Source organism: Psammomys obesus, unplaced genomic scaffold, assembly GCF_907164565.1.
Source record: "Psammomys obesus unplaced genomic scaffold, mPsaObe1.curated_primary_1811, whole genome shotgun sequence".
Lineage (NCBI taxonomy): Eukaryota > Metazoa > Chordata > Mammalia > Rodentia > Muridae > Psammomys > Psammomys obesus.
In genome coordinates this window covers 5,888,283-5,911,909 of record NW_026596064.1, presented here as the reverse complement: position 1 = coordinate 5,911,909, position 23,627 = coordinate 5,888,283, and the positions used below count along the sequence as shown (strand labels likewise).

The window sequence follows — 23,627 nt, the reverse complement described above, 5'->3', positions numbered from 1 at the left end:
AGATAGATAGATAGATAGATAGATAGATAGATAGATAGATAGATAGAAAGAATATAATTTGTTTCTACTTTAGTAACTAGAAGAGTGGCCAGGGATGGGGGGTGAGGACCCCTGCCGTGAGACAGCCAGCTGCAAAACAGAACCCTATGGCATCTTCATGGGCTCCCCTCAGACTTGCCTGAGGGTTTCAGGGAACTGTGTACTATGAATAAAATGTAAGTAAATTGAAAGTTGCAAAAATGTGAGATGTGGTTATCATTGTCACTATCTTGTCCCTAGAACAAGCTGGGATATGTTAACTATGTCCCAAGAAAGGAAATAAAGTTCAATGGCTACTCCTTTCACTGTCCCGTTTGGGACCCCAGGGTGCATTATCACCTTAAGAGAGCAGCCTGTTGTAAAGTCCCAGCTGTCGGGCTACTGCACTGAAGAGGGAACATGAGCCACCAGACCATGGACACAATCTCAGGCTCTCTTAGCTTCTGTCAGATAGGATGGGCTTCCCAAGAAAAAGAAATCAAAAGGTTTGGTCACAATGATTAGGGACTTTTGAAGGACCAGATGTTAAGTCTTTGTTTTTTTCATAGAATGGGGATTCTAGGAACTATACAGTGTTCCATTTTGTCCATCACTGAAGATGTTATTTATCCTGCATTTTTACTGTTCTTTGTTTCATTAAAGTCTCTGTGTCCCTTTTGCTAGACTTACTAAAATGGATAAGGTAAATCTGATCATAGAAAAGCTACATGCCAATTCTGATCCATTTATGTAGACCCAGCTTTTTGCACTGCCTTCTATTTCTACTGTTAGTTACAATGAGGGATTTGTGTGCTTATAGAAGAAACTACTTTATAGATCGATTCCTGCTTATTATTGTGTATGCAATGAAGAAAGACTATAAAGCCAGAGGTACATAAAACACTAAATGTCTGGGGTGATCATTTTAGATAGAGAGAGATAATAGCAGAGAACTGACTCATCTGCAGTTGCACAGCTGATTTTGCAAGAGTCCAGGTTCTTGAGAATTGATGTTTTTTACACTTTCAGTCTAGCACACCATGCTACTGCCCTCATTTCAGACACACTTCTTTTAGACTGTGTCAGAGGAGGTGAGAAGCAGGCCCCCATCAGGCTGGTAGGAAGAGAACTGTTCTTGCCTCAGAGATCCTTATCCCTACTGAGGGAACACCCTCACCTCACATCTGTCTCTACTAGGGCATTTTGTAATGAAGCCCATACCTCAAGAATGATAGGTTAACTGTGAAAGCCAAGTCAGCCGGCTGTGGTCTCCTCAGGCCACTGTGCCTCTATCGTACCTAGCTAAGGGAAGGGTGTGTTTCTGCCACCCTAAAGCATTCTTTCCCCTCACTGGCCCTGCTCATCTTTGGCAGCTGAGGAGAGATGTGCTTACTGTTGGTTCCCATGCCCTCAGGCATGGTGGTGGGGGTGAGGGCGTTGCGCTGCTGTGGGTTGATAAGCTGGCTCACGGAAGGCAGCTTGTTCATGCTGTTCATTTTGTTCAGAGGTGGAGAGCTGTTACCATATGAAGACTGAGACTGCATCGAGGTCCTAGGAAAACAAACAAGGGATGATGGTCAACACAGGACACTGACAAGCAGGACCAATCACTTCCAACAGTAAAACATGGCCTAGACTACGTACATGCTGGATATTCCTCATAATTAATGGCCTAGAGTCCTTTACCATTCAGGCAAGACTCCCCTCACTGGGAGGGACTCCCAAAATATCACAAAAATCACTGTTTTCTAGACTCTACACAATAGAGTATTTAATATCTCTTTTGTGAGAGGGAAATTTTACATACTTCTTTTCTTCTATTGTTTTTCCCATCTTCTTTCTTGCTATTGGTTTTCAACTTAAATAAGTCTCAAAAACCAAAAGGGAGAGAAAAGAACTGAGCAAAGCACACAGGTTGATGAAACACAGAAATACACTAAACTGAATTCACAACGAAGGCCTTCCACTTATAGCTTCCCAAGCCATTAGGGATGCCCAGCAAACACCTGAAAAAACCAATCAGCTGAGGCATTTGACAGCACACCCTCCTGTCCCACAGAAACCCCAAGGCTTACATACACTTAGCAGCTGAGAATATGAGCTGAGAGAGGACCCAGTCCACGTCAACAGATAGTCTATGTAGGAGAACCTCAGAACCCAAGCCACGGTGATAATTTTCTGCGAGTCTTCTATGTGTATGTGTGCATGCGCATGTCCTCAAATATAGTAGCTATATTAAAAACTATAGCTATGTAATAATCTACAGATACAGCCATTTACCCTTGCTGTACGCTACACTGTTAATAGCAGGAAACCTAAAATGTATTTTCTTTTTTCTTCTTCTTTTTCTTTCTTTTTTTTTTTTTTTTTTTTTTTTGAGAGGCTCATGGGCTAACAATCTAACAAGGATAGCAAGCCTTTCTTCCTTATATGGCTGAGACAGAAACTGGAAAGGAGATAAGAGGACCATCTGTAGAGACCATAGCATTTACAGTGAGTAGAAACTAGATACTGAGGATTGGGTTTTGAGTGTGTTTCTGACATATGGAAGAAAAAGTTTCTTTGAATTTATCAAACAAGATGTTTTCTTTTGTTCTGATTTACCTTCTTTCTGTGACACCCATATTCCCATAGTTATAATAGACAAATTTAAATTTATGTCTGAGTTGTGGTTTCATATATGTGTATGAGGAATATCAATATTAAATGCTTTGTAACTGAATGCAAGTTACAACCAAATGCAGTGTAATGATTGAAAAATATTTAAATTTAAATGGTGGCTTTAAATATTTGTACTTTAGGTAGTTTTTGAAGATGTATGGAATTCCCCATAGTTGCTGAAAACATGAAGCCTGCTTTATGTATCAGTGTAGAGTACCAGCTAGGGTTAAGCAAACAATTCACACTATAGTTATTTGCATGAATTAGAACAATTACAACAAAGCTTTAATTTTTGTTCTGTTTAGCATTTTTAAGTGGTACAAATAGTCGTCACAGAATAAATCCTTTCACTTATGAAACACCTCAGATTACCTGGCTGCTTTTCATCCATGTTTGGGTGATTGCCACCACAATGGAGCATGTCATTCCATAGCATGGAAGTCCATGATCAAGTCCATTATCATTTGAAAAAGAAGTAAATATGGAACTCTAAGAGATGAACGTGCTCAAATGCCCAAGGTTCACTGCTAGATGCATGGGTTAAGAATGGAAATGAGTCTCCTGGCACCTAGCCCATGATTTTTGTTTCTTTTTATTTTTGGGCCATGCTCCTAGAAATATAATCATGGTGGACAACAAGGGTACTGAATCAAGAAATTGTTGAAGTACTAAGATAATGTGAAAGGCCAAGGTAGGCAAGGAACAATGACTATGTAAAGGGAATCCAACTGTTATGAAACACCAATGTATAGCAACATGCTGGGTCGTGAACATGTCCAAGCCAACCCAGAACCCTCTGTGAATCCATATCTTAGTACAGGGAAGCACAAAGCAAGGAATCGGGGAGGTGTTAGTCCCTACTGCTTCTGTACCCATCTTGAAAAGCCAGAAGGTAACGAAGAGCTAGTCCTTCAGATTCCAGATACAGACAGAACCTTTAATTTGAAGACTCCATATTCGTTTCCATCTCCCCAAGCAGTTGAATATGTAGCCAAAATTCATGATAAGAATAGTTTTAACCATTAACAACCACAGTCAGAAAGATGAAAATACATTCATAAAGTTTACATTTGTCCACAGACTTTCAATCAGTTCACTGCTGTTTTCTAGATCCTGCTAAAACCTTATTTTCTTTGTAGTCATTAATTTCTTTAACTACCTTATTAGCTAATCTACTATTTTTCACTATAATCAACTTAATTTCTGGAAGGGAGACCAGAAACAAAGCAGAGAAGAAATATGAATTTTGGAGCCAATCAAAACGTCTGTTTTCTTCTAGATATGAACTGAACCTATGAAGTGACAGGAATTAATCCAAGTCATCTCTTGAGCCTCATTTTCTTGGGCATTCCCTACAAGAGTGTCTATGAAGTCTGAATGAGAGTAAGTGAGACTCCTGGACATTGTCCAGTGTTTTATAGATACTCAGGAATCTTGGTCCTTTCCTCTTCCCTTACAGTTCCAAATGGTCAGTTTATGCTCTTGTATTTGACCAAGGAATAGAAGGTTCCAACTTATGAATTTATAGGAAGAAGTAATCCAGAGTTGACACAGATTCTTAATTGAGTAAATATAAAAAAAAATGATTTTAATGTCAAAAGGTCATGAATGGAACCACTAGAACACTAAAGTGAATTTTACTGACACAAAGGCAAAGGTCATGACACTGATCATTATTAATTCCACAGTGTCTGAAATGGACAGCCATCACACATGTAGGAAAAAGTGTGATCCTGAATAAGATCACAGCCAATTCAAAGGTCATAAAAAGCAGTTAACTCCTTGGCTTTTAAAAGCACAATACCATGATCCTTCAGTAAACAGTCCTCCAAACTTAGGGGACAAATTAAAACGAAAGAGAAGCTATGCCATGTTGATTGATTTTCTTTCTCATCCCCTCTGTCCTCATCACTCACCCTAACCAAAGGTCAAACAACCAATAATGCGATGACAATAACTGTTTGCAGAAAAATGTAATATGGTTCCCAGGTGGGAACATTTCTGCAGAGGCTTACTAGAGTCTGCTAGGGACTGAATTATAGAGAAACAGACAGGTAAGTCTTCTGTAGTTCTAGTCTTGATGGAAAGTATTAGTAAAGTTAAGTCATAGGCTTTTTGTTGTTGTTTTATTTTACTTGTTTTTCAGTGGTGATTGAAACTAGGACTTGCACATGCTATCAAATTCTCTACCACTGATTTTATTTGCTCCAAGCCCACAATTCTTCATTCTTAACTCTAAATCCATAAACTTCTGTATGCATTGCTAAAAGTAAAATTTAGAATTTCAGGGATAGATCTAACTTTAAATGATCTGGAATTAGAAATTAGGCTACGTGATTCTACCTCTCAAGTCTATGTGGTGAAGGACAATCTTCATGATAAGTTACAAGTTATGTCCATGGCCTTCAAAACATGTGTTTGCTCCTCTTTCTTGATTTAAGTCTTTTTATTATATTAATGACAACTTTTAACTGCAATTTGGTGACACATCGGATAAGTGTATTTTCCAAGCCATTTCTAGAATGCTGAATGTCGACATGGGAAAGGAATTGAGAAGAAGGATGCTTTGAAGATAAGGAAGGTGAAAAAACAGGAAGACATAGAAAAATAATTATACCTCTTCTCAGTATTTCCTAAGAGCTCCTCTCTCTGTGGCATGTATGTTGGGTAATCTTGCTTCCCAAAACCAAGGTCACCAAAAGTTTAGAAGGCCAACCATAAATTAGAAATATATTCCATCATTTTAAACATATACATACATATAAAGGCTACTGTAAGTCCATGAAAAATGTACATAACAATAGGCTAAAGGAGAAAATTATTTCTGAAAGAAATGTCAAAAATCTAAGTACATTCTCCAATTCTTTAAGTACTTATGGCTCAAAGTTACTTACTGAAACATGGCAAGGACATTTGCATTTACTAATTTACTTTAATCTCATGTCCAGATAGTTTTGTCTTATGTTTTTATCTGTTATTTGCTTTGGTGCATTTATAAAAACTTACTTTGAAATATAAACTATACTAACACAAAGTTCAGAAGACACAAAAATTTAAACCAAAAAAATTAGGGTGTTGGCCCCACTCTAGAACTCCTTCCAAATATTTGCTAAAGCAGATGGCATATAAACCTAATCATATAATACATTTGGACTTAGCTTAAACTTAATTCAGTAAACTTAGTGATTTAAAACAAAGCTTGAGACTTCTTCAGATGCCTTTTGGCAGGCTAGGATGTAATCACTTACAGAACTAAAATCTCTTTGCTGTTCATTTAGACATTGTCACTAACTTTCAGAGTGATAACCTGAATATACATTCTTAAATAGGTTAAAAAAAGAGAGAGAGAGACAGGACCACAGTGACCACCCCCTCATGCTTGGTGCTGAGACCCACACCTAGCACTTGCAGCACTGAAGACATGAGAATATGCTGTACCGGGGGAAGACAAGAGAGACGGAAACAAAAACTACAAGATAAACCAAGATGCAAAAGTTTATTGAAAATTAAAACCACACATCCACAAAGCAACAGCCTCAATCACAAGAAATTGTTGTCTTGGTGACATAGAACAAAGCACCGGTGACATGGTTGAGGTGGGAGGGGGCAGGGATGTTGAAGAAAGAAACAGGGATTCTGTCACTTCTTTTGAGTTGGGGAAAATGTTTTAAAAGGAAAAAGACTTTGTTAAGCTCTCTGTAATTTCTACGCCAGGACTGTTGATTTTAATAACTGTGTGCTTAGACACCATTTAGTCAGAGAGTAGTTCTTCCAGAGAAATGCATAGGAACAGTAGTGAGAAATCTGGCTTCTTTTATGGTAGAAAGTGATTGAGGGCTAGCAGCTCCAACTAAACAAATTAATCGTAGATGTGATGAGGAAACATTGAACTCTCCCGGCATTGAATAATGGTAAGCAAGTACCTGGGGCAATATTTCTGGGGTAGTTTCATCTCTTATTAACATCACAAAAGTAGTTTACCTGCCTTGGCACCTAAACAACAGTATTGAGGAGTAGGTCGCTCTGCAGAGACAACTATCATGGCAGATGCTAATGTACAGTGTCTGAGATTGGACCTGGCAAAGCGTTAGTGAGCTTTCTACTTACATAGGAAGAGAGTGCACGAAAAATGCAATTTATCAAAAGAATCCCAACCCAGTACACTTGACACCTGAGTCTTACTACTCCAGTCAGCATTCAAAGGGCCCAAATCTCTCAGTCAACATAATGCTTAGGCAAAGACAATAACAATTTTTTCCCTATTTTCTTAAAAATACATCTTAAGTTTGAGACCTGCTCAACAGCTTTATTATAAGTTTTAGAAACACAACAGAAGGTAACAGAAAAAGTTCCAATGAACACGGTAGTGCCTTTTTCCCAACAGCTTCCCCTCCCTCCTTGGAAAGACAATGGAGACCTCACAGACACTCACAATTGTAGTTCCTGTCCAACCAAGGCAGGGTCTAAAGATACAGAATGTGCAGAAAGCATCTTTCCTTTGTAAAATTTTGAGTCCCTTCAAAGATTCTCTCACTAGTGGATGTGTGCCTTTGAGCAGCGGGGTCTCTGAGCCAAAAGTGTCTTCAAGTCCTGTTTGTGAGGGCTGGATACATGGACACATGCACACGCACACACAAACACACATGCTCAAGCACAGAGACGGGACTCTATGGGAACACTGAGTGGTTTGGGGGGTTGGAATGTCTAAAGAAGACGTCAGGCTGTGTCGGAGCTTCTCTCCGGGGCTGCACAAGCTCATTCCTGAAGCAGGCTGAAAGGAAACTGTAGAGAGGAACCAGAGAAAGAGAATGAAGGCTTAGGACTCACATGTCCACATCAAATGAGCACAGAAACACACCCTTCTCTGACCTTCATGATCATAGTGCAGATGGAACAGACCATCAGAAAAGCCATTTCTCTCCTTTCCTTTAAAAAAAGAATCCTCCTTTAAAACCATCCAGAATGCTCTAGCTCTCATGTTATATAAAGAAAAGATGAGACAAGGCAAGGGCACCTAATCAGCAGTATACAGCAGAACCTTATTTTTAAAAATACATTTTCCCAGGTCCTGTCAAAGAGTTAGTTGGGGCTGCGTCATCTCCATTTCTTAACATAAGGTGACTCACTTGAGGATTATGGTGACGGGCAGGTCCAGGGCTTAGCACAGTGCTTGGCATGGGTATGCCGGACTCAATTAATTGACAAAGGGAATAGAGAAACAAGAATAAACTTTGATCCTCTGTAAAAATGTCACATACCCAATTATTATACCTCATTACTGTTCTGTCTAGCCAAACTCTGAAGTCTAAAGGAATACGATCTTATCAGTGTGGGGGCTGCGTCATCATGCATCTGGAAAGAACTGTTAATGAGCATTTTAAATGTGCCCAGGTTGAGGTGGGTAAATACCTTAATCCTCTCAGTCACAAACTTGGCCTATAAATGCATATATCAAACTCATGAAAGCAACTTTTGCATAATTAAGAAATCAATTATGCCATGGGATGCCAAGAATAAGCCTTTTTATTTGGCTAAAGGTGCAACCTGGTGAACTGTTTGGGAACTGTTCTCCAGACTGGCTCTTTGAATCCTATATGTTTAGTAGTTTTCAAAGGAACACAGTCATTTTTTTAGCCCTCAATATGTCAGGAATCTAATATGTCAGCAAAGCTTGGTATCTTTATAACAAAATATGCAAAAACATACATCATGGGGGATGCAAGTCATTACCAAGAAAGGTTCAGGTTTCAGCCTTCCTTGCTTGGAGTATCTCTGATAGCAAAGCCCAGCACAGTCAGCAAGTACTGATTACACCGGTGTTCCAGAGAAGGCAAGATTATACACAGCCTATGGGTTCAAACTTTCTGACCTAGAAGCAAGGCTAGTTCTGCAAGGAGATATGTGTATTTGGAGAAGTGATTTAATCAAAATTAATTAACCTTTGAGGTGTTTCTCCATCACTAGTACAGAGCTAGTAAACCTCTGTCCTGAAAATGTAATGCTGCTGTGAGGTTCCAAAGTAGCACTGGGGCAACTACAAAAATTCAGCATTTTGTTATAGTTGTCGGGTTAAAAGCAGCATGAGACTGCCAGTGTTTGTTGTTGTTATTGTTTTCAAATCTGTGGAGCTGGCAATTTCCAACAAATTTTCTGAAATGGGTGACCTTACAATCTAATTTAGAAGCGTGATTCTGATTTATATCAGTTTGGATATCTGCATCCTTTACTCTCTCCAAAACTCATTAATAGTCTTGGAAATGCTGTCTTCTTATATTCATGAAGTGGAAGTGGGGAGACAGGCTTGGCAAAGAGATGTGTGTTTAATCTGAAAAGGGCAATGAAGACAATCAGGCTGAGAGGCTGGTAATGTGGGAAGGGACACTGACTGCAGTGTTCCTGGTTCCTACTGCTGCCTCCTTAATGATGGAGTGGAAGGAGACTAGCAAAGAGCTCTGGTTCTAAAGAGGTTTTAGCATTGGCTGTTTTGCTGTTTTGTGGGCTTGCTTGCTCTTCCCAGCCTTGGTGGGAAGGGCTGGAACCAGTCTTGAAGATATCACTCAGACACAGCATCCTCTGGCCTGTTACTATAGAGCTATGGTCAGGACATTCTAAGAGAGGGCATCTTAGGGTGTCATAGAGTGTATTATAAGTTAATGGAATCTACTCCATAGAAAACAAAATGCAGGTTCCCAGAGAAAGCTGAGAGTTTGGAAAAAGTGTAAAAAAATCACACTGGCTTGAGGTCAGAAGATGCAAGGGTGAATTACAAAGAGAAAACAAGTCATATGGGCCTTTATTCTAAAACTTAAGGACTGCTAAAACAGATGTCAAATAACTGCAGCTTAACATTAAGAATCAATGCCTATGGAACAGTGAGGGAGTAGAATTTAGTATGAAAAAAAATGGATCCAATTTGTCCTCTCAACAGATTCAGGCTTTAATAAACATAACTGTGTATAGTTGTACTAATATGGGCATGCTAATGGAAATATAATTTCTTCTTAAACAGTATAAAGCCCACATATATCTATAACAACTTGAATCATAGCAACTCAGTTAACAATCTATCTTCCATACAGCCTATGATCATGAAGGTAACTACAAAGGATTCAAAAATAAATAAATAAACCCATGCACATGTGAAAAGCAAGCAGAGAGAAAACAGACTGGGAGACTAAAGAAGCAATTAAGCTGAAAATATTTTACTGCCGCCTTGTAGAAAGTATATTGCTTTCCCTAAAATTTTCATTTTATTCTAAAAAAAGTTTTTTTTTTTTATTCTGTACCAGCATAGAATTGGTACTAGGTTTTAGAAAGGAAATCACAGGCTATTATAGGCACTTTATAAGTTGATTTATTCTTTTCAAATGATTGCCAGGAAATTAGATTTCTATTTTTTTCTTTGTCTACTCATTCCTTTTCTTGGAGCGTTGCATGAAAATAAAAGAGCTGGAAAAAAAAACTCAGTTCAAGATTGTAGCAACTAGAGAACTTACATGGATTCATGTCAACCATCAGTGAGACATGTACATGTAATGCTGTAAAGGCATAATTAAACCAAACATCTGTATTTTGCAAAGATCTCATTTTGTGGTCTGTTAGCTCTCCATGCACAAGCTTTCACAGCTGTGAGATACCAGCTCAAAACCATGCACATGATTGTTTCAAACGAACACACAGGTTGCTATGCAGCGAACCCCTCACTACTCATTTTTAGCTACTCCCGTGAAACAGTGGAAATAAGTCCCTAAAAAAATTTAGACCATTTCTGCTAGCACAACTTCAGCGTGCGTTTTCTTCCAGATGGAATAGATAGGTATGTTCCATAAAGAAGAGATAGTAAAAACTCCCTTTGGGGCGATTCAAGCCAATCAATCAGCTACCTGTGGAAAACTCATCCAGAGGTACAAGACCTGTGTTTCCATCTACAGAGCATAAACAAACACAAGTAGCATGAGCACCTGACCAGAATCAAGCCACTTTGTTCATAAAGTCTGTAAGACAAAGATAGTAGATTGTTTGCTTTCTCTTGTAATCTACAGAAGGTTCCTTAAATGGTCCCTTAATTTATATAGTACTGATAGTTGCAAAGCTTTCTTAATATTCCAAAGGGGCTTCTGGCTAGGAAGTCACCACTTGATGCAAACTACAGGAAGGCAGGAGCCCCATCCTTCTCATCTTCATTTTAAAGTTAAGTACTATAGTGTGCTTTAATAAAGGGAGGGTAGCACTAAGAGCATTGATAGCTAAGCAGAAATGCTTCGCTTGTCATAGGACAAAAGAGTTATAAATCGAAGGCTGCAGTTAGATACTGACTTCAGGACTTTTTATCCTCTTGTCATAACTCTCCAGAACATACACATTAGCTTTCTGATGAGCCTAGCAAACAGAAACTCCACTTCAAAGAACACTAAAAAGTGGGCAGCAGATTTATTTGCCAAGAGTGGTTGGTAAGCTCTATAGCATGGTTCATGAGTCCCCAATGGTTTTACACTTTTAAACATGGGAGAGATAGCAATCATGACATGAGAAAATGAAATGAAATGCAAGCTTCAGACTCCATAATAAGGTAATCATGTGTCAGCCACGCTCATTCACTTATGGTGTCTACTGCTGTTCTGATACAATCATAAAACTGATGAGTTATAAGAGATCATCTGCTCCACAATTCCTGAAATGCCTAATTCTTGTGCTTTACGGGAAAATGAAGTGCTTACGAGTTCCTGGGTACACAGTTCTTTTCCATTAACCAGAAAAACAAAGCCCAGAGCTGAAGTCTCAGAACTAGCTCAACGCAACACATTAGTGCATAATGTAATCCAACTGGTGTCGTGTTGGCTGAGTCAAAGTTTTTGACAAAGAGCCAGAAGTAATTTGTGACCAACTTCTCTAAGGAGGTAAGTTCTCCATAGCCCCCTTCAGTCTGCTATGTTTTGCTACTTATTCCTTTGATCCCTTTTGTATGCTTTTTAAGTGAACTAAATTGACTCTGTACTTAAATATCTTAACGTATATTGATGTTGGATATACAAAAGAATCCCTGTGGTCAGTAAGAATTCTGTGTGTTCTGATTTTCCTTTGGAGTACTCTGAGTATCCTAGAAACGACTTGATTGAATTTTATTATTGACCTTCTGTACAAATGATACAGTTGTGAGCTGTAAAACTTTCACGTTAGATATGGTAAGAAATTTTCTAGTCAAAGGGGTCTTACATGCTCAATAGCTTCAAGCTGAAAAGGGGTTGTGCTCATTTCTGAATCTTCTGCTGCTGACCACTCAGAAGTTGCCTGTGACTATTAAAGTTATTGTCTACCCTCGTTAGCAACATTGATATTGATTAAAAACAAAGGAGGTGGGAACCCCTTTCATTATACTTTCCTTAATAGAAGACAGTTTCAGGAAATAACCATTATTTATTGTTTACTTGCATTTCTATTTTAAAGATTTTCTTAGTCAAACCTTATGACTATTATAATAAATTACCACTGTAACTTAAAGATAATTTCTCAGTCAAGGAAGTTTTGGCTATCATTTGATTTTTTTTTTCTTGAACGGTTGAGTACTTGAAATTTCTCAAATGGATCAAAGCTGTAGTTTAGACATTACCTACTGTAGCCCTGGCAGCATCCATACTAAAATATAATGCATTAAACTTCCAAATGATTGTACTTAAGCACTAAAAGATAAATATAAACAGGGCTCTGATTGGCCACTCTATCATTCTTTCAGAGAAACTATTCTCTTCTTGTTCTTCATCACAAAACAATTAACATCATCAAAGCACCAAGTAGGAAGGTAAAACTTAACATATGAATAGATTGTATGCATATGCTAAGAAGGTTGTAAAATATTTCTCCTTTATTTGAAAGTGTACTGCTGGAAGACAGTCCAGAGCAAAGACACTAAAACACAGAAACTTGATTATCACTGTGTCCTGCACTGGACAGAGCTAGGTCTCAGAATCCTTGTCAACATATCAGGGAAGCAATTCACCTCTTTGTAGGCATACCTCCTTGGTATTCTTTAGCTAAAGAATTGTGTATATCTAAGAGATACATAGGCCAATCCTCTGAGATGAGAGAAGGATTTTGAAATTGACACTGTTGTTAGAATAGAGCATTAGTAGGTATTAGTATGAGTATGGGGCTCATAACAGATCAAAAGTGAAATTTCCCCAAAGAAAGGTTACAAGACACACAGAAAGTGAATACTGAAAAAGTGCCAAACGAGCTCTTCCAAACTGTTATGGACTATATGTAGTCTCAGGATGTCAGCTTCTGCCATTAGCCTACTGCTGATGAAAATGAACAGCCGACAGTCACCCCCGTTCATGCCTCCTGAAAGGACAGGGTCACACTCACTGTTTCTGAAGTAAGTGCTGGTGCTGCTGCTGCTGCTGTTGCCTGTAAGTTTCAATCGTGTGCTGGGGAAGGTACTGCATGAGCTCCAGGGACTCTTTGATCTTCAGCAACATTTCATAAGTCTCGCGACCTCTCACCTAAGTAAAAGCCAGAAAACGAGAAGATGAAGAGCTGCAGACTGGGCAGAAGTCAGTCAGTTCTCATAGTCTGAGGATTAAGTATTGGTAAATGCACCTACTCAAGGATACATAGTTGGGCTAGAATGGAGCCAGAAGTGTACTTGGAGAATTTTGGGGCCCTGGGAGTGAATATGCAAGGCATTCTAGATCTTATGCATTTATTTGCTGTACCTAGTCATTGGCCTGAGCACAGAAGACAGAAGAGTGTGCCAGTTTCTCCTCTGCTGTTGTTATCCCTGCTCTCATCTCTTTTGTCCTAGAAGCCCACCCTGATTTAGGGCCTCTGCTCTCCAAGATTGATCCTTAGCCCTACCCTATCTAGTATGTATGCCCTCTGTAGAAGGAAAACTTGTTCCAAACTTCCTTACAATTACTCGGGATCCAGCCTATTGGTCACTTAAAATGAATTGATTCCATTTTTTTCTTGTCCCATAAGCCTGACTTTAACTTTTCTTGACTTTTAGATGCAGTTCAGTGCAGCGACTCCTCCTAGCAGTACGCTTGGATTTTCACGGAATGTTAGACTAGCAGCTGTAATGTTTACCTAAAGGACACAAGTCAGTTTCTAAGTCAAGCTTTAGGAACAAGACTAAGAACCTCAGCAGGTTTCCCGACATATTTTTCTGGGGCCTGTGAATGCTGGGAAGGAGGCATGCACACCTGAACCTGCTGAGCAGCGGAAGCTCCAATCACGGGGCAGTAGTTCAGCTGATGCTCCTGGCACTGCCACCTATATCAGCCTGCATGGCATCAGGGTTACATTGGTCACCAGTATTTGACAAAGTCTAAGAAGAACAGCAGGAGCTGATCAGACGGCAAAGACCCAAGGTAGTAAGAACTCAGTGAACTCTAACCATAGCCTAATCAAGTGACCTCATTAGTGACCCGCAGAAGGTGAAGGATAGTCTTACATAAGAACTGGGCCAAGCCTTCTGGCTTTTCACACTGTGGATTCTGCCTTGCTTGGTTTCCTTTTTAACACTCCCTAAAAAAAAAAAAACAAGTGTTTCCTGCTCACAGAAATGATTAGTGTTTAAAGAGATGGACATGGTGATGACTCTGAGTTGACTGTTACTAAGGCTGACATGTGTCAAATAACCATAGTGCACCCCAAAAGATGAACAGCTAATTGCTGTGTTACCAACTTTGTGAACTATTTTCGACAAATATTGAGGAATGGCAAAGCCTTGTCAAAAAGTTTTATCGCTCACAAGTAATGACATGTGAATTGACTTGCAATGTTTGACTGACAATGTCCTATTGTGAGGGTAGCTTTGATAGGATGGCAGAGCAAACAGAAGGGCTCACAATAAGAATATATTTCAAGGTTCAGGATAGCTCCAGGATCTAAAAAGAAACATCTCTTGGCTTCATTTTACACCTCTTTCTGCCAGTATGATTGAATGTGTTTGCCGTCTCTGTTTCGTATGTTTAAATCCTAAATTCCAAAGTACTGGCAGGTTATTTAGGTTGTGAAAGTAGAGCCCTGGTAGACGGGATTAGTGTCCTTGTAAAAGATTACCCAGAGAGCTGTCTAGGTTTATATCCTGCGAACAACAATATGCAGACAGTGGCAGCATCTTAGCAGAGGTAAGAACCTGACCAGGGGCAACTTGGTCTTGGATGTCCAACCTTCAGCACTGGGAAGATACACATGGCTGTTGTTCACAAGTTACCAAGCTATGTCATCGATGTAACTTTGTTGCTCCAGCTCCAGCTGAATGAGAGTTCTTTCCCTCTTGCCCCAGGTAACGGGGTGATGGCCATCTAATAAATGCGCATCCCAGGAACGGTAAATGAAGCAACTGCAACCGTGAGAATTCGAGGGTGACTCACCGGTAAGTACAGCAGTTCGTCATCTGGCGATCTTCGTTTCTTGATGGAGGTCATCTGGATGCCGTGTGTATTCTGACGGAACGCTGGAGGAAGGAAAACACACGTTTCATCCCGGGAAATTACCGCAGTGCTGATGTAACAAATCTGATATTTAAGTGTACGTGCTAAACAGAAAACAGCCCAGCAACCTGTGAGTTGAAGGGTGTTTGAGCTAAGTGCCATCTAATTGATACTGATTGCTTTTATATAAAATAAAAAGGTAGGAGAGAGCTAGAAAAGTTAATCAGAAAGGCAAACCCAGGATGCTGAGGGGTATTTGGAATACCTGCTGCCTGCTTTTTTTCTATGAAAAGCTGTTTTATGCTTTAGATCATTCATCTCCTAAGGAGTTAAGTGCATGGTACAGGGACTGTGTTGGTAAAAGCAAAATAAGGGAATTAATGAAATTAACAAGTGAAGAATCACTGAGGTTTTTAAATTAGATTCTCTAATCAGAAAGGATCTAGGGTGTGAAAATGATCTTTTCACCAAAATTCAGATATCCTGTTCTTACTTTAAATTACTAAGTTGTTAGTAATAGAACTCCCACGATAGGATGTGCTACTGCTCTAAGCAGCTGCAGGTGCAAGAGTGAAGCTGGAATGAGGAGATGAATCTGTGACACGTTTGAGCTACATGAGGAGTTATCCGGGAGACAGAGAGAATCTATCCAAAACAAACAAACAAACAAACAAGAACTCATGCTCAACAGTTGCAAGTCAATTGTTCTCCCCTAAAGAACAATTAAATTTGAATTCATCGGAACACTAATAGATAATAAGATTAAGCTCTTCTCACAAAAGATGGCAGCATGATAGGCTTCAAAATATCTGTTGAAGACGATGCATGGAAGTTTAGGCCTGGAACTCTCGAACATGGACTACTAAAGGAGGAGAGTTGATGTGAATTCAAAGCCTACCTGATACATGCAGAGATTTTCAGGTCAGTTGAGAGCACAGAGTGGAGCCTTTTTGTTTGTTTGTTTGTTTCCCACCCAAAACCCAAACTAACTTGTTTCAGTGCCATTAGGCTTATGTTGATGCAAAGTGCTTTCTAGAATATTCTCTGCAAGTCATATACCATGGGCCACACAAACCCCTTCCAATGGGAGCATCTCCATTTCCATTCTTGTGTACTCTAGGTTTCTAGAAATATTCCATTAAAATTTTTAATGACTTAGAATACAAGTTTAAGAACACATGATAAGGTAGCTGAGGCCTCATTCTGGTCAGCATGTGAAGACAAGGTTCAGTAAGACTAAATCTGCATATCCCTGGACTATGCCTGAGGAAATATGTTCTCAGATGGCGCTGTTCCTTAAAGCCCCGAGGAGAACTGGCAGTGCTTTAGCCTCATGCTGAATAGCTGAAAGATAAATTGTCACCTGCAGCTTTGGGGAACATTTGACCCAAGAAGAGGGCTTACAAAACAAAATACTGGACGTTTCTGATGTAGCAGGTCCAGAGAGAGGATGCCGAGTTTCCAGATGTTGCTGATGCTACTGGTGTCAGATTCAGATTCTGAGGAACCTAATACTAAGGTCTCCTACCCAGGATATATAGCTTAGGCAAGCTTTAGTGTGCTCTGCGGTCCAGTGCAGTCTCTAGCAGTCTCTAGCCATATTCTTACTTGCTCTAAGACCTTTGCTCACACTCACTGCGGAACCTCATAGTTTTCCTCACACAGCCTTCCTAATATTACCTCACAAAGCCCTCCTACATCTGGAGAAGTCTTGACCCTGCCCCATCTGGCCACTACATCTACTTACGGCGCTTCGTACCATCACCGTTCTTTGCGCTGTCCGACACTTGCTGCTTTCTGATGCTGTCTTCATCTGCCTTCCTGTCTCTTCCTGGGCAAGCACAGATCCGGGCCTCAAAGCACCGTCGGCCCAGGACTTGCCCACTGGAAATTCGAGAAGAATAACTGGTTGGCGCTACAGGTGTCAAGGTCCCCTGGGGTTCTCCCGCTATTTTTTAATGATGTCGGCTATCCTATGTGCACCCTCATCATTTAGCATGGCTGCTCAGAGGAAGGACTGAGAGCACCTGGCAGAGCAGGAATGTGCTTGCGTGCCACAAGCAACATGAATAAAGAACATTCCATTTGTTCGGCAAAGGAACCTCTGAGCCATTAGCCAAACAGCTGTATTTAGCTACATATTTTGAAGGAAACCTGAGTTAAGCCAGGGGCATGTCCCTGGATAAAATCCCCTTGGGTAGCTCAGACGTCTCAAGCAAACTGTTAAATACCTTGGGGCCACATGAAAACAAACACTGTCTATCAGAAACAATTCCAGTCAAATGTCAAGAATTCAGGTCTGAAGTGACTTTACATGCCCCCTTGGCTCCACCCACCCACCCAACCCCCCTGCCAGCTCCTCTGACCCACACTTCTCTGTCTCCACTTTCTCAGATCTTTCAGTGTTTACAGTGGATTTGCAGCACAAAGCACTGACTCTGGGCCTTCTCAGTGCGCATCCAAAGGACACATGGATTTTCTATTTTGCTCTCTGCCTGTGGTTGCTTTTAAGTACAGTTCTGCACATGCCACTTACTCTCTGGTTTCCAAGGTAACGATGATTAAAATTGGACGGCGGTTCATTCCTCCGACACAGCTGCTGTTACACATGAAATTGTACAGGACTGTTGTGAATTCGGTGCCAACCTGACCCAGGAGAAAAAGAAACACACAGATGATGTGACTTAGGCCAATGATGGTGTCAACTGATGCTTTTGTTCTCAGGTCTGCCCTCACGAACCCAGCTTCTAAGGGCATGTTTCCTTCTAGGAAAGGATATCGTAAACTCCACTAGAGAGCCCTCTTTATCTTGACATACAGAAAGCTTCAAACTAACGTTTCCAACACTGGAGCAACAAGGGCGAGGTGGGTCACACTGGGCTCTTTGCTTTTTGACCCCATTCTTTTGCAAGCTGACCCAAATAACTCACTTCAGTCTATACCACACTGATATCTGTAGAAAAGGGGAGCTTTTCTTTTTCTTAAAATGCCAAAACTGGCAGCAATTCTCCAGCAATATTTTCCTTTTGAAGATAAAACAATATTGCATAGGTCTGAACGTACATTTTCGTGAGGAATATCTTGGAGCTAAAACACCCTCAGAATTAGATGACTTAAATCGTTCATTTATGCACAAGGCATGTAAAGGCCAGAGAGGATGACCTACACGCCAAAGAGCCCATAACCAGTCAACCCCAGTTAACCCCAGTAGACTGGCTTTGTTACTCCTGTAGTCTTTCTGCTACTGTATACTCCCCGCGACTCTATTATTGTGCTTTGCACGATACATTTACAAATGCTCCGCCTGTTCAGGCAAACTCTGGCTAAATATTGCTGCAGCTTCTCCCATTTATAGTCAACTATAAAAAAAAATACACAGCACATCTAGCATTCGCTTACCTGTACTATCAATTCTCTGTCATCTGGGCAAAACCATGCTTCATATCAAACGGGCTTACAAGCATCACTCTCCGGGTGGTGTGGGTAGAGCCCAGTTACCAAGCTGATTCAGTACACACTCTACGACTTTAAAGAGAGGCCTATTTTTTTTTTTTTTTGAAAAAATGTATATGGGTGTTTTGTCTGTGTGGTGTGGTGGGGCATGTACCTGTTGTACCCCCACAGGACAAAGAGGACATCAGATCCTCTGGAACTGGAGTTACAGGCAATTGTGAGGAATCATGTGTGTTTTGGGGGTGGAGTTGGAAACTGAACTTTGGAAAAGCAAGGACTCTTAACTGCTGAGCCATCTTTCCAGCCCGCATGTAGGATCTTTAGAGGGGTAACACGGGAAAAAGAGATATTAAGAGAATGTTTCAGAAGTATTTGAGACAAGGGTGAACACAACAACAAAATGTTAGGTCCCGTATGTTGCTGAATGTGTGCTATCTCCACTGGCCTGCTAGCCCAGCTGCAGGTCTACCTCTGCCCTGTTTGCTTACCTGTGGTGGCTCATAAGGGACCAGCACACTCTGCCTTCCCGTGATAGGGTCTTCTACATACTGGGCATGGCTGTTTCCTTCTACTCGAATCAAATGACTAGGAGGAGCAATCTGTCCTGTGGGTCAGAAAAAAGACGAAATAGTTTATTCACCCTCATCATAAAGACTATGACATAAAATGGCATGGAAAGAATGACAGTGGCCTAAGAAACCATCCGTGCCTTAAAGGAAACATTCATTCTTGAGAAAAGGACAGACCTTGCTACCAGTGTCTGACATTTCACATGGACACAAAGAGCTTTATGATGATCAGTGACTGGGGGACGGTTCTAGGCTCTGCAGCTCAAGGATAAAAGCATCCAAGCTTTCACGCAACTCAATGCCATGTCACTGACTTCCTCCACTGCATAGAACTTTCCTAGTCTCCTTGTGCAACGGAAAACAAGCAAACAAGAAAGCACAGTCTAAGACTTTGACCGGCAAAACAACTAAATGAGAAATAGAGGAAAATGTCTGCGCATGGGGCTCAGTGATAGCACACATGCCTACCACAGTCAAGGCCCTGAATTCAAGCCCTAGCACTGAAGAAAAGACAAACTGAATACCAGAAGGTGGTGAGCCTGAGCTCCTTTTTGAATTTTCTCTCTCCTATCCATCTTTAGATCTAGATTTAGTTTTAAAGATAAGAACCTCTCTGGCTTTCTGGCTTTACTATGTTGGAAGAGTCACTGGTTGGAGTCAAGAAAAGGGAGCCGATTTTACAAAAATCCCAGGCACAGTCATAAAATTGCGATGTTTGGCAACACTCCAAAAGAAAGTATTCTGAGACTTAGGGATCATAAAGCTGTTTTTACCCTTTGGCTATGAAGTTCCAGTATGAAAACTATTCAATAAAAGTAAAAAGCTAAGAATATCAACATAGTCTCTGCAGCACTATTTATTTTGATTAGAACAACATTGTGTGAAAAATTAAGAAAACCTTCAAAATATTGTCATTTTGATGGAATACAGATGTTTAGGCAAACTGAGGATGAATCCTGTATATATGGGACATTTTTTTCATGTTATATATGAAGCACAAAGCAAGACACAGAAATGTGGATAATGTAGCCATGTAGGCAAAACTAAAAATTAATGTGTGAATCAGTTTGAAGTGTTCAACTGTGTTCCAAGTCTTTATCCATCCTCCTTCTTTCTCCATGAAATTTTCATGCAAACTCTTCCATGCCCTATATTCATATATTCCAACTACCTCCCAACATTTACTCTTGCAGTATTCTCAATGAAGTGTTCTAACCCTGAACCCTTTCTATCTTCTGGTACTTTTTGCTTTACCTTTATGAAACCATAATGCCAAATCCATGTGAACCCTTGAGAACACTCACTTCTTCTATAATACTGTTGTTGGATGCAGGACTCAGAATAGAGGTATAGATTACACAAGGACACAGGACTTAAAAGGAGTCCCAAAGACTCCTTGTGGATAACTCGTTTTTTTTTTTGTTGTTGTTGTTTTCATTATCCATTTGCTCTGTACCTTTTTATTCCTCTTACCGATTGTTTGCCTTCTCAATTTTTATTCTCCTTTCTCTTCTCACTTTTCTATTTGTTCATTACATTAGTTCTCTTATGTTCCTTCTTTTGGTCTTCGCAGCCTTCAATTCCTCTAAATTTGAAAGGCACCCAATTCAAAGCATACGATAGCCACAGTATGACTACAGTGCTATTCTGCTTATAACCTCTCATTTGGAAGAGTAAATTCATAAGTAGTTCAGTGACTGGGAAAGCCATGAATTTATTTACTATTATTCTTAGTCTGGAATCAGAACCACCATCTTTACCATCAAGGAGTTTGATGGGACAGTAATAGAATCCCAGAATCCCACTGTTCTTACCCTCATTGAACTCGCGGCTCAGCTCATGGTTAGGGCACCGTTTCACAACCTCAGTGACATGCTCAGCTTTCTTGTAGACAGGCATGGCACGGATGACAGCGCCCTGTGGGGGTGGGGTCATCACCTTGATCTGGATGGGGCATGTCTTTGCAATTTGGCAGTACAGCTTCTTCAATTCGGTGGAATACTGCTTAGGAGAAGAGAGGGGCCCATAGGCAGAAGGGAGAGAAACCAATATGAGATATTACTACAAATCAAACCATAATAATAATAACAAACACAACCACTCCTGAAAGATTTTCTAGCCACACGCTAAGTTCTGGCTACTACAAATGTGGCAAGTTTGTAATAGAAAGCTGTATTTATCAATTATATTATATATATAATATGAATATTATAAATTGATAATATTTGCTACCTTAAAATTTTGTTTCCAAAACATAGTGCATTTATACTGTTATTTCCTGAGTATTTTCTCTCTCTCTTTCTCTCTCTCTCTGCTGTGTTTTGTTCTTGTTGTTCATTTGTTTTTAACAAAGTCTCACTATATGTCACTTGCAGGCTAGCTTGGAACTCACAGAGATCTGCCTGACTCTATCTCCCAAGTGCTAGGTATAACACCGTACCACAATGCCTGGTCTTTTCTCCCCCCTGTCTTTAGGATGAGAAAATTTAAGTTCACAGTGGTTTTGAAAATAATTGACTTTTTCAAAAGGCCCAAAATGTTGGCAAGTGGCAGTTTCTGGGAAAGAGAGAATCAGTTTTCTTTAAGGGCATGACCTCTGGTAGGTGGATCAGGCTCGTAGGCTCCACACTCAAGTATACTTGGTCTGTACAAATTGGACTTCATGGGCTAGAAAGGGAGAGAGAAAGAGCACAGGAAATTTGGTGGGTAAGGAGGAGAGGTTAGATCTGGAAGGAGATGGAGCAGGTTAGTGAATATGGTTAAAACATTGTATGAAACTCTAGGGAAAAAAAAAAACAACTTGAGCATAATAACACCACAAACAACTTCACAGGTTACCAGAAACAGGAAACAATGTTTCAAGCTTTATGGTTAGCAGACTATAATTTCCCTTGTCCTTCTAAGAGATTCATAGGAATTAGAGTTTATGGAACTTGTCTTTAAGATGGGGGGTCTGGCAAAGACTGAGAAGATTTTGTCTGGAATCCAGAGCTAAATGCTGTGCCTTTAAACACGAGCTCTCCTAAGTTCACTACCTACTGTCTAGTTCTGCAGAGAGACCACACACAGAAACCTGAAGACAGTCTTTGGTCCTCTGACCCAGAGGGCCAGCAGGAAGCAAGCTAGTCACAGCTCCAAATGGAGCTGATACAGCCATGCAGATCTGTCCAGCCCCTAGTAAGTTTTTCCTTCCTATGCATTTTTTTTTTCTTCAGGGAGGATATGCTTCCTGTTAAGATGATTTAGAACTGGCAAAATATGGTGAAAAATGCCAAAGGCCTAAGAAGGAAATGCCCTACCCTGCCTTGCCGCCTTTTGCTACCTCCGAATCAGAGCAAAACTGCTTTTCTTTTTTTTTCTGATCCTCAGTTTATGTTAACCTTATCAACCTAGCTCCCATATCGATGCCCTGTTGTTGCATTCCTGCTCACTCCAATGCTGAGGTAAAATCACCCAGGCTGTAGAAATCACAGCCAAGAGTGGGTACCTAGTAACACATACCCAAACAGAGCATAAACACCTTGGGTTGTCGCCCTAAGCTGGCGGCATCCTCCTCCCAGATGACAGGAGACAGAAGGACAGAGCCAAAATCACAGAGAAGTTCATTTTTTATATGACCCACCCAAAATCTAGCCAAAGGACAACACCCACCAAAAGAAAAAAAAATCCCATTTAAACTGGCTGTCTTGCTTCCTTTTGAAACAATATTTATTCTGAGTATTTCAGCATATGAAACTTTCAGTTAAAATTTCCTAGTGCTAAGAGGGTATTGCAAAATCAGTCCTTCATGCCCACAGGCTATGGATTACACACAGCAAAAGGGTTTTTCATTGCTTGAAGTAAAGGAAGCTTGCCAAAAATCAACCACAGAAATAAGTTTCTTCTTGGGAAATGCTGAATGAAATACACATGAATATTTTTTTGCTCTTGGGTTCTTAAATGATGACTTTACAGAAAGGTCCTGTTTGGGCACAGTAAGAACTTATTTCTTTGGAGAGCTCAAAAGAAGTCAGCGTATTTATTTGTGTTTTGGTTGCAAGAAGACTTTATGTAGTCATTTAGTGCGTTTCAGAAAACAAAAAGAGCCTTAGGACACATGACTGAAAAACAAGTCTGTCAACTAACAAATGAAGGTAACCAAGGTCTCCTTCTAAGCAGGTAAGGACTGGAAGAAAAAAGAGCAAATGTTCAGAATAGGACAGCTTCCTAAGAGTGGCAATCCACTGCAGTAATTAATATACTATAAACCAAGCTGCAAAGACTAAAGTAGCCAAAAAAAGTACTAAGAAAAGGTTTCAAGGCTGGGGTCCATGTCAGGTGACAGAGCTTGTCTAGATAAACTCCCTAGCACCATAGAAGCTGGATATGGAGTCATGGGTAAGATGAGGAAGACTTCAAAGTCATCCTTAACTACCTAGTGAGTTTGCGGCCAGCCGAAGGAAGGAAGGAAGGAAGGAAGGAAGGAAGGAAGGAAGGAAGGAAGGAAGGA

At 40.3% G+C, this 23,627-nt stretch overlaps 1 protein-coding gene across 3 annotated transcripts in view; it reads right to left on the bottom strand.

Annotated features, from left to right (window-relative positions):
• Positions 1 to 23,627, bottom strand: part of Tp63 (tumor protein p63) — a 203,968-nt gene that overhangs the window by 5,423 nt on the left and 174,918 nt on the right. The window contains exons 5-11 of one of the 3 annotated variants that reach the window (XM_055625057.1): positions 20,953 to 21,139; positions 19,058 to 19,173; positions 17,653 to 17,762; positions 16,864 to 17,000; positions 15,057 to 15,139; positions 13,042 to 13,178; positions 1,412 to 1,569 (exon numbers count right to left, since the gene is read on the bottom strand). In XM_055625057.1, the coding sequence (XP_055481032.1) occupies positions 1,412 to 1,569; positions 13,042 to 13,178; positions 15,057 to 15,139; positions 16,864 to 17,000; positions 17,653 to 17,762; positions 19,058 to 19,173; positions 20,953 to 21,139 (928 nt within the window). Of the gene's footprint in view, positions 1 to 1,411; positions 1,570 to 7,346; positions 7,462 to 13,041; positions 13,179 to 15,056; positions 15,140 to 16,863; positions 17,001 to 17,652; positions 17,763 to 19,057; positions 19,174 to 20,952; positions 21,140 to 23,627 lie in introns of those variants that run through there. The other 2 variants (XM_055625058.1, XM_055625059.1) reach the window with 2 other exon arrangements.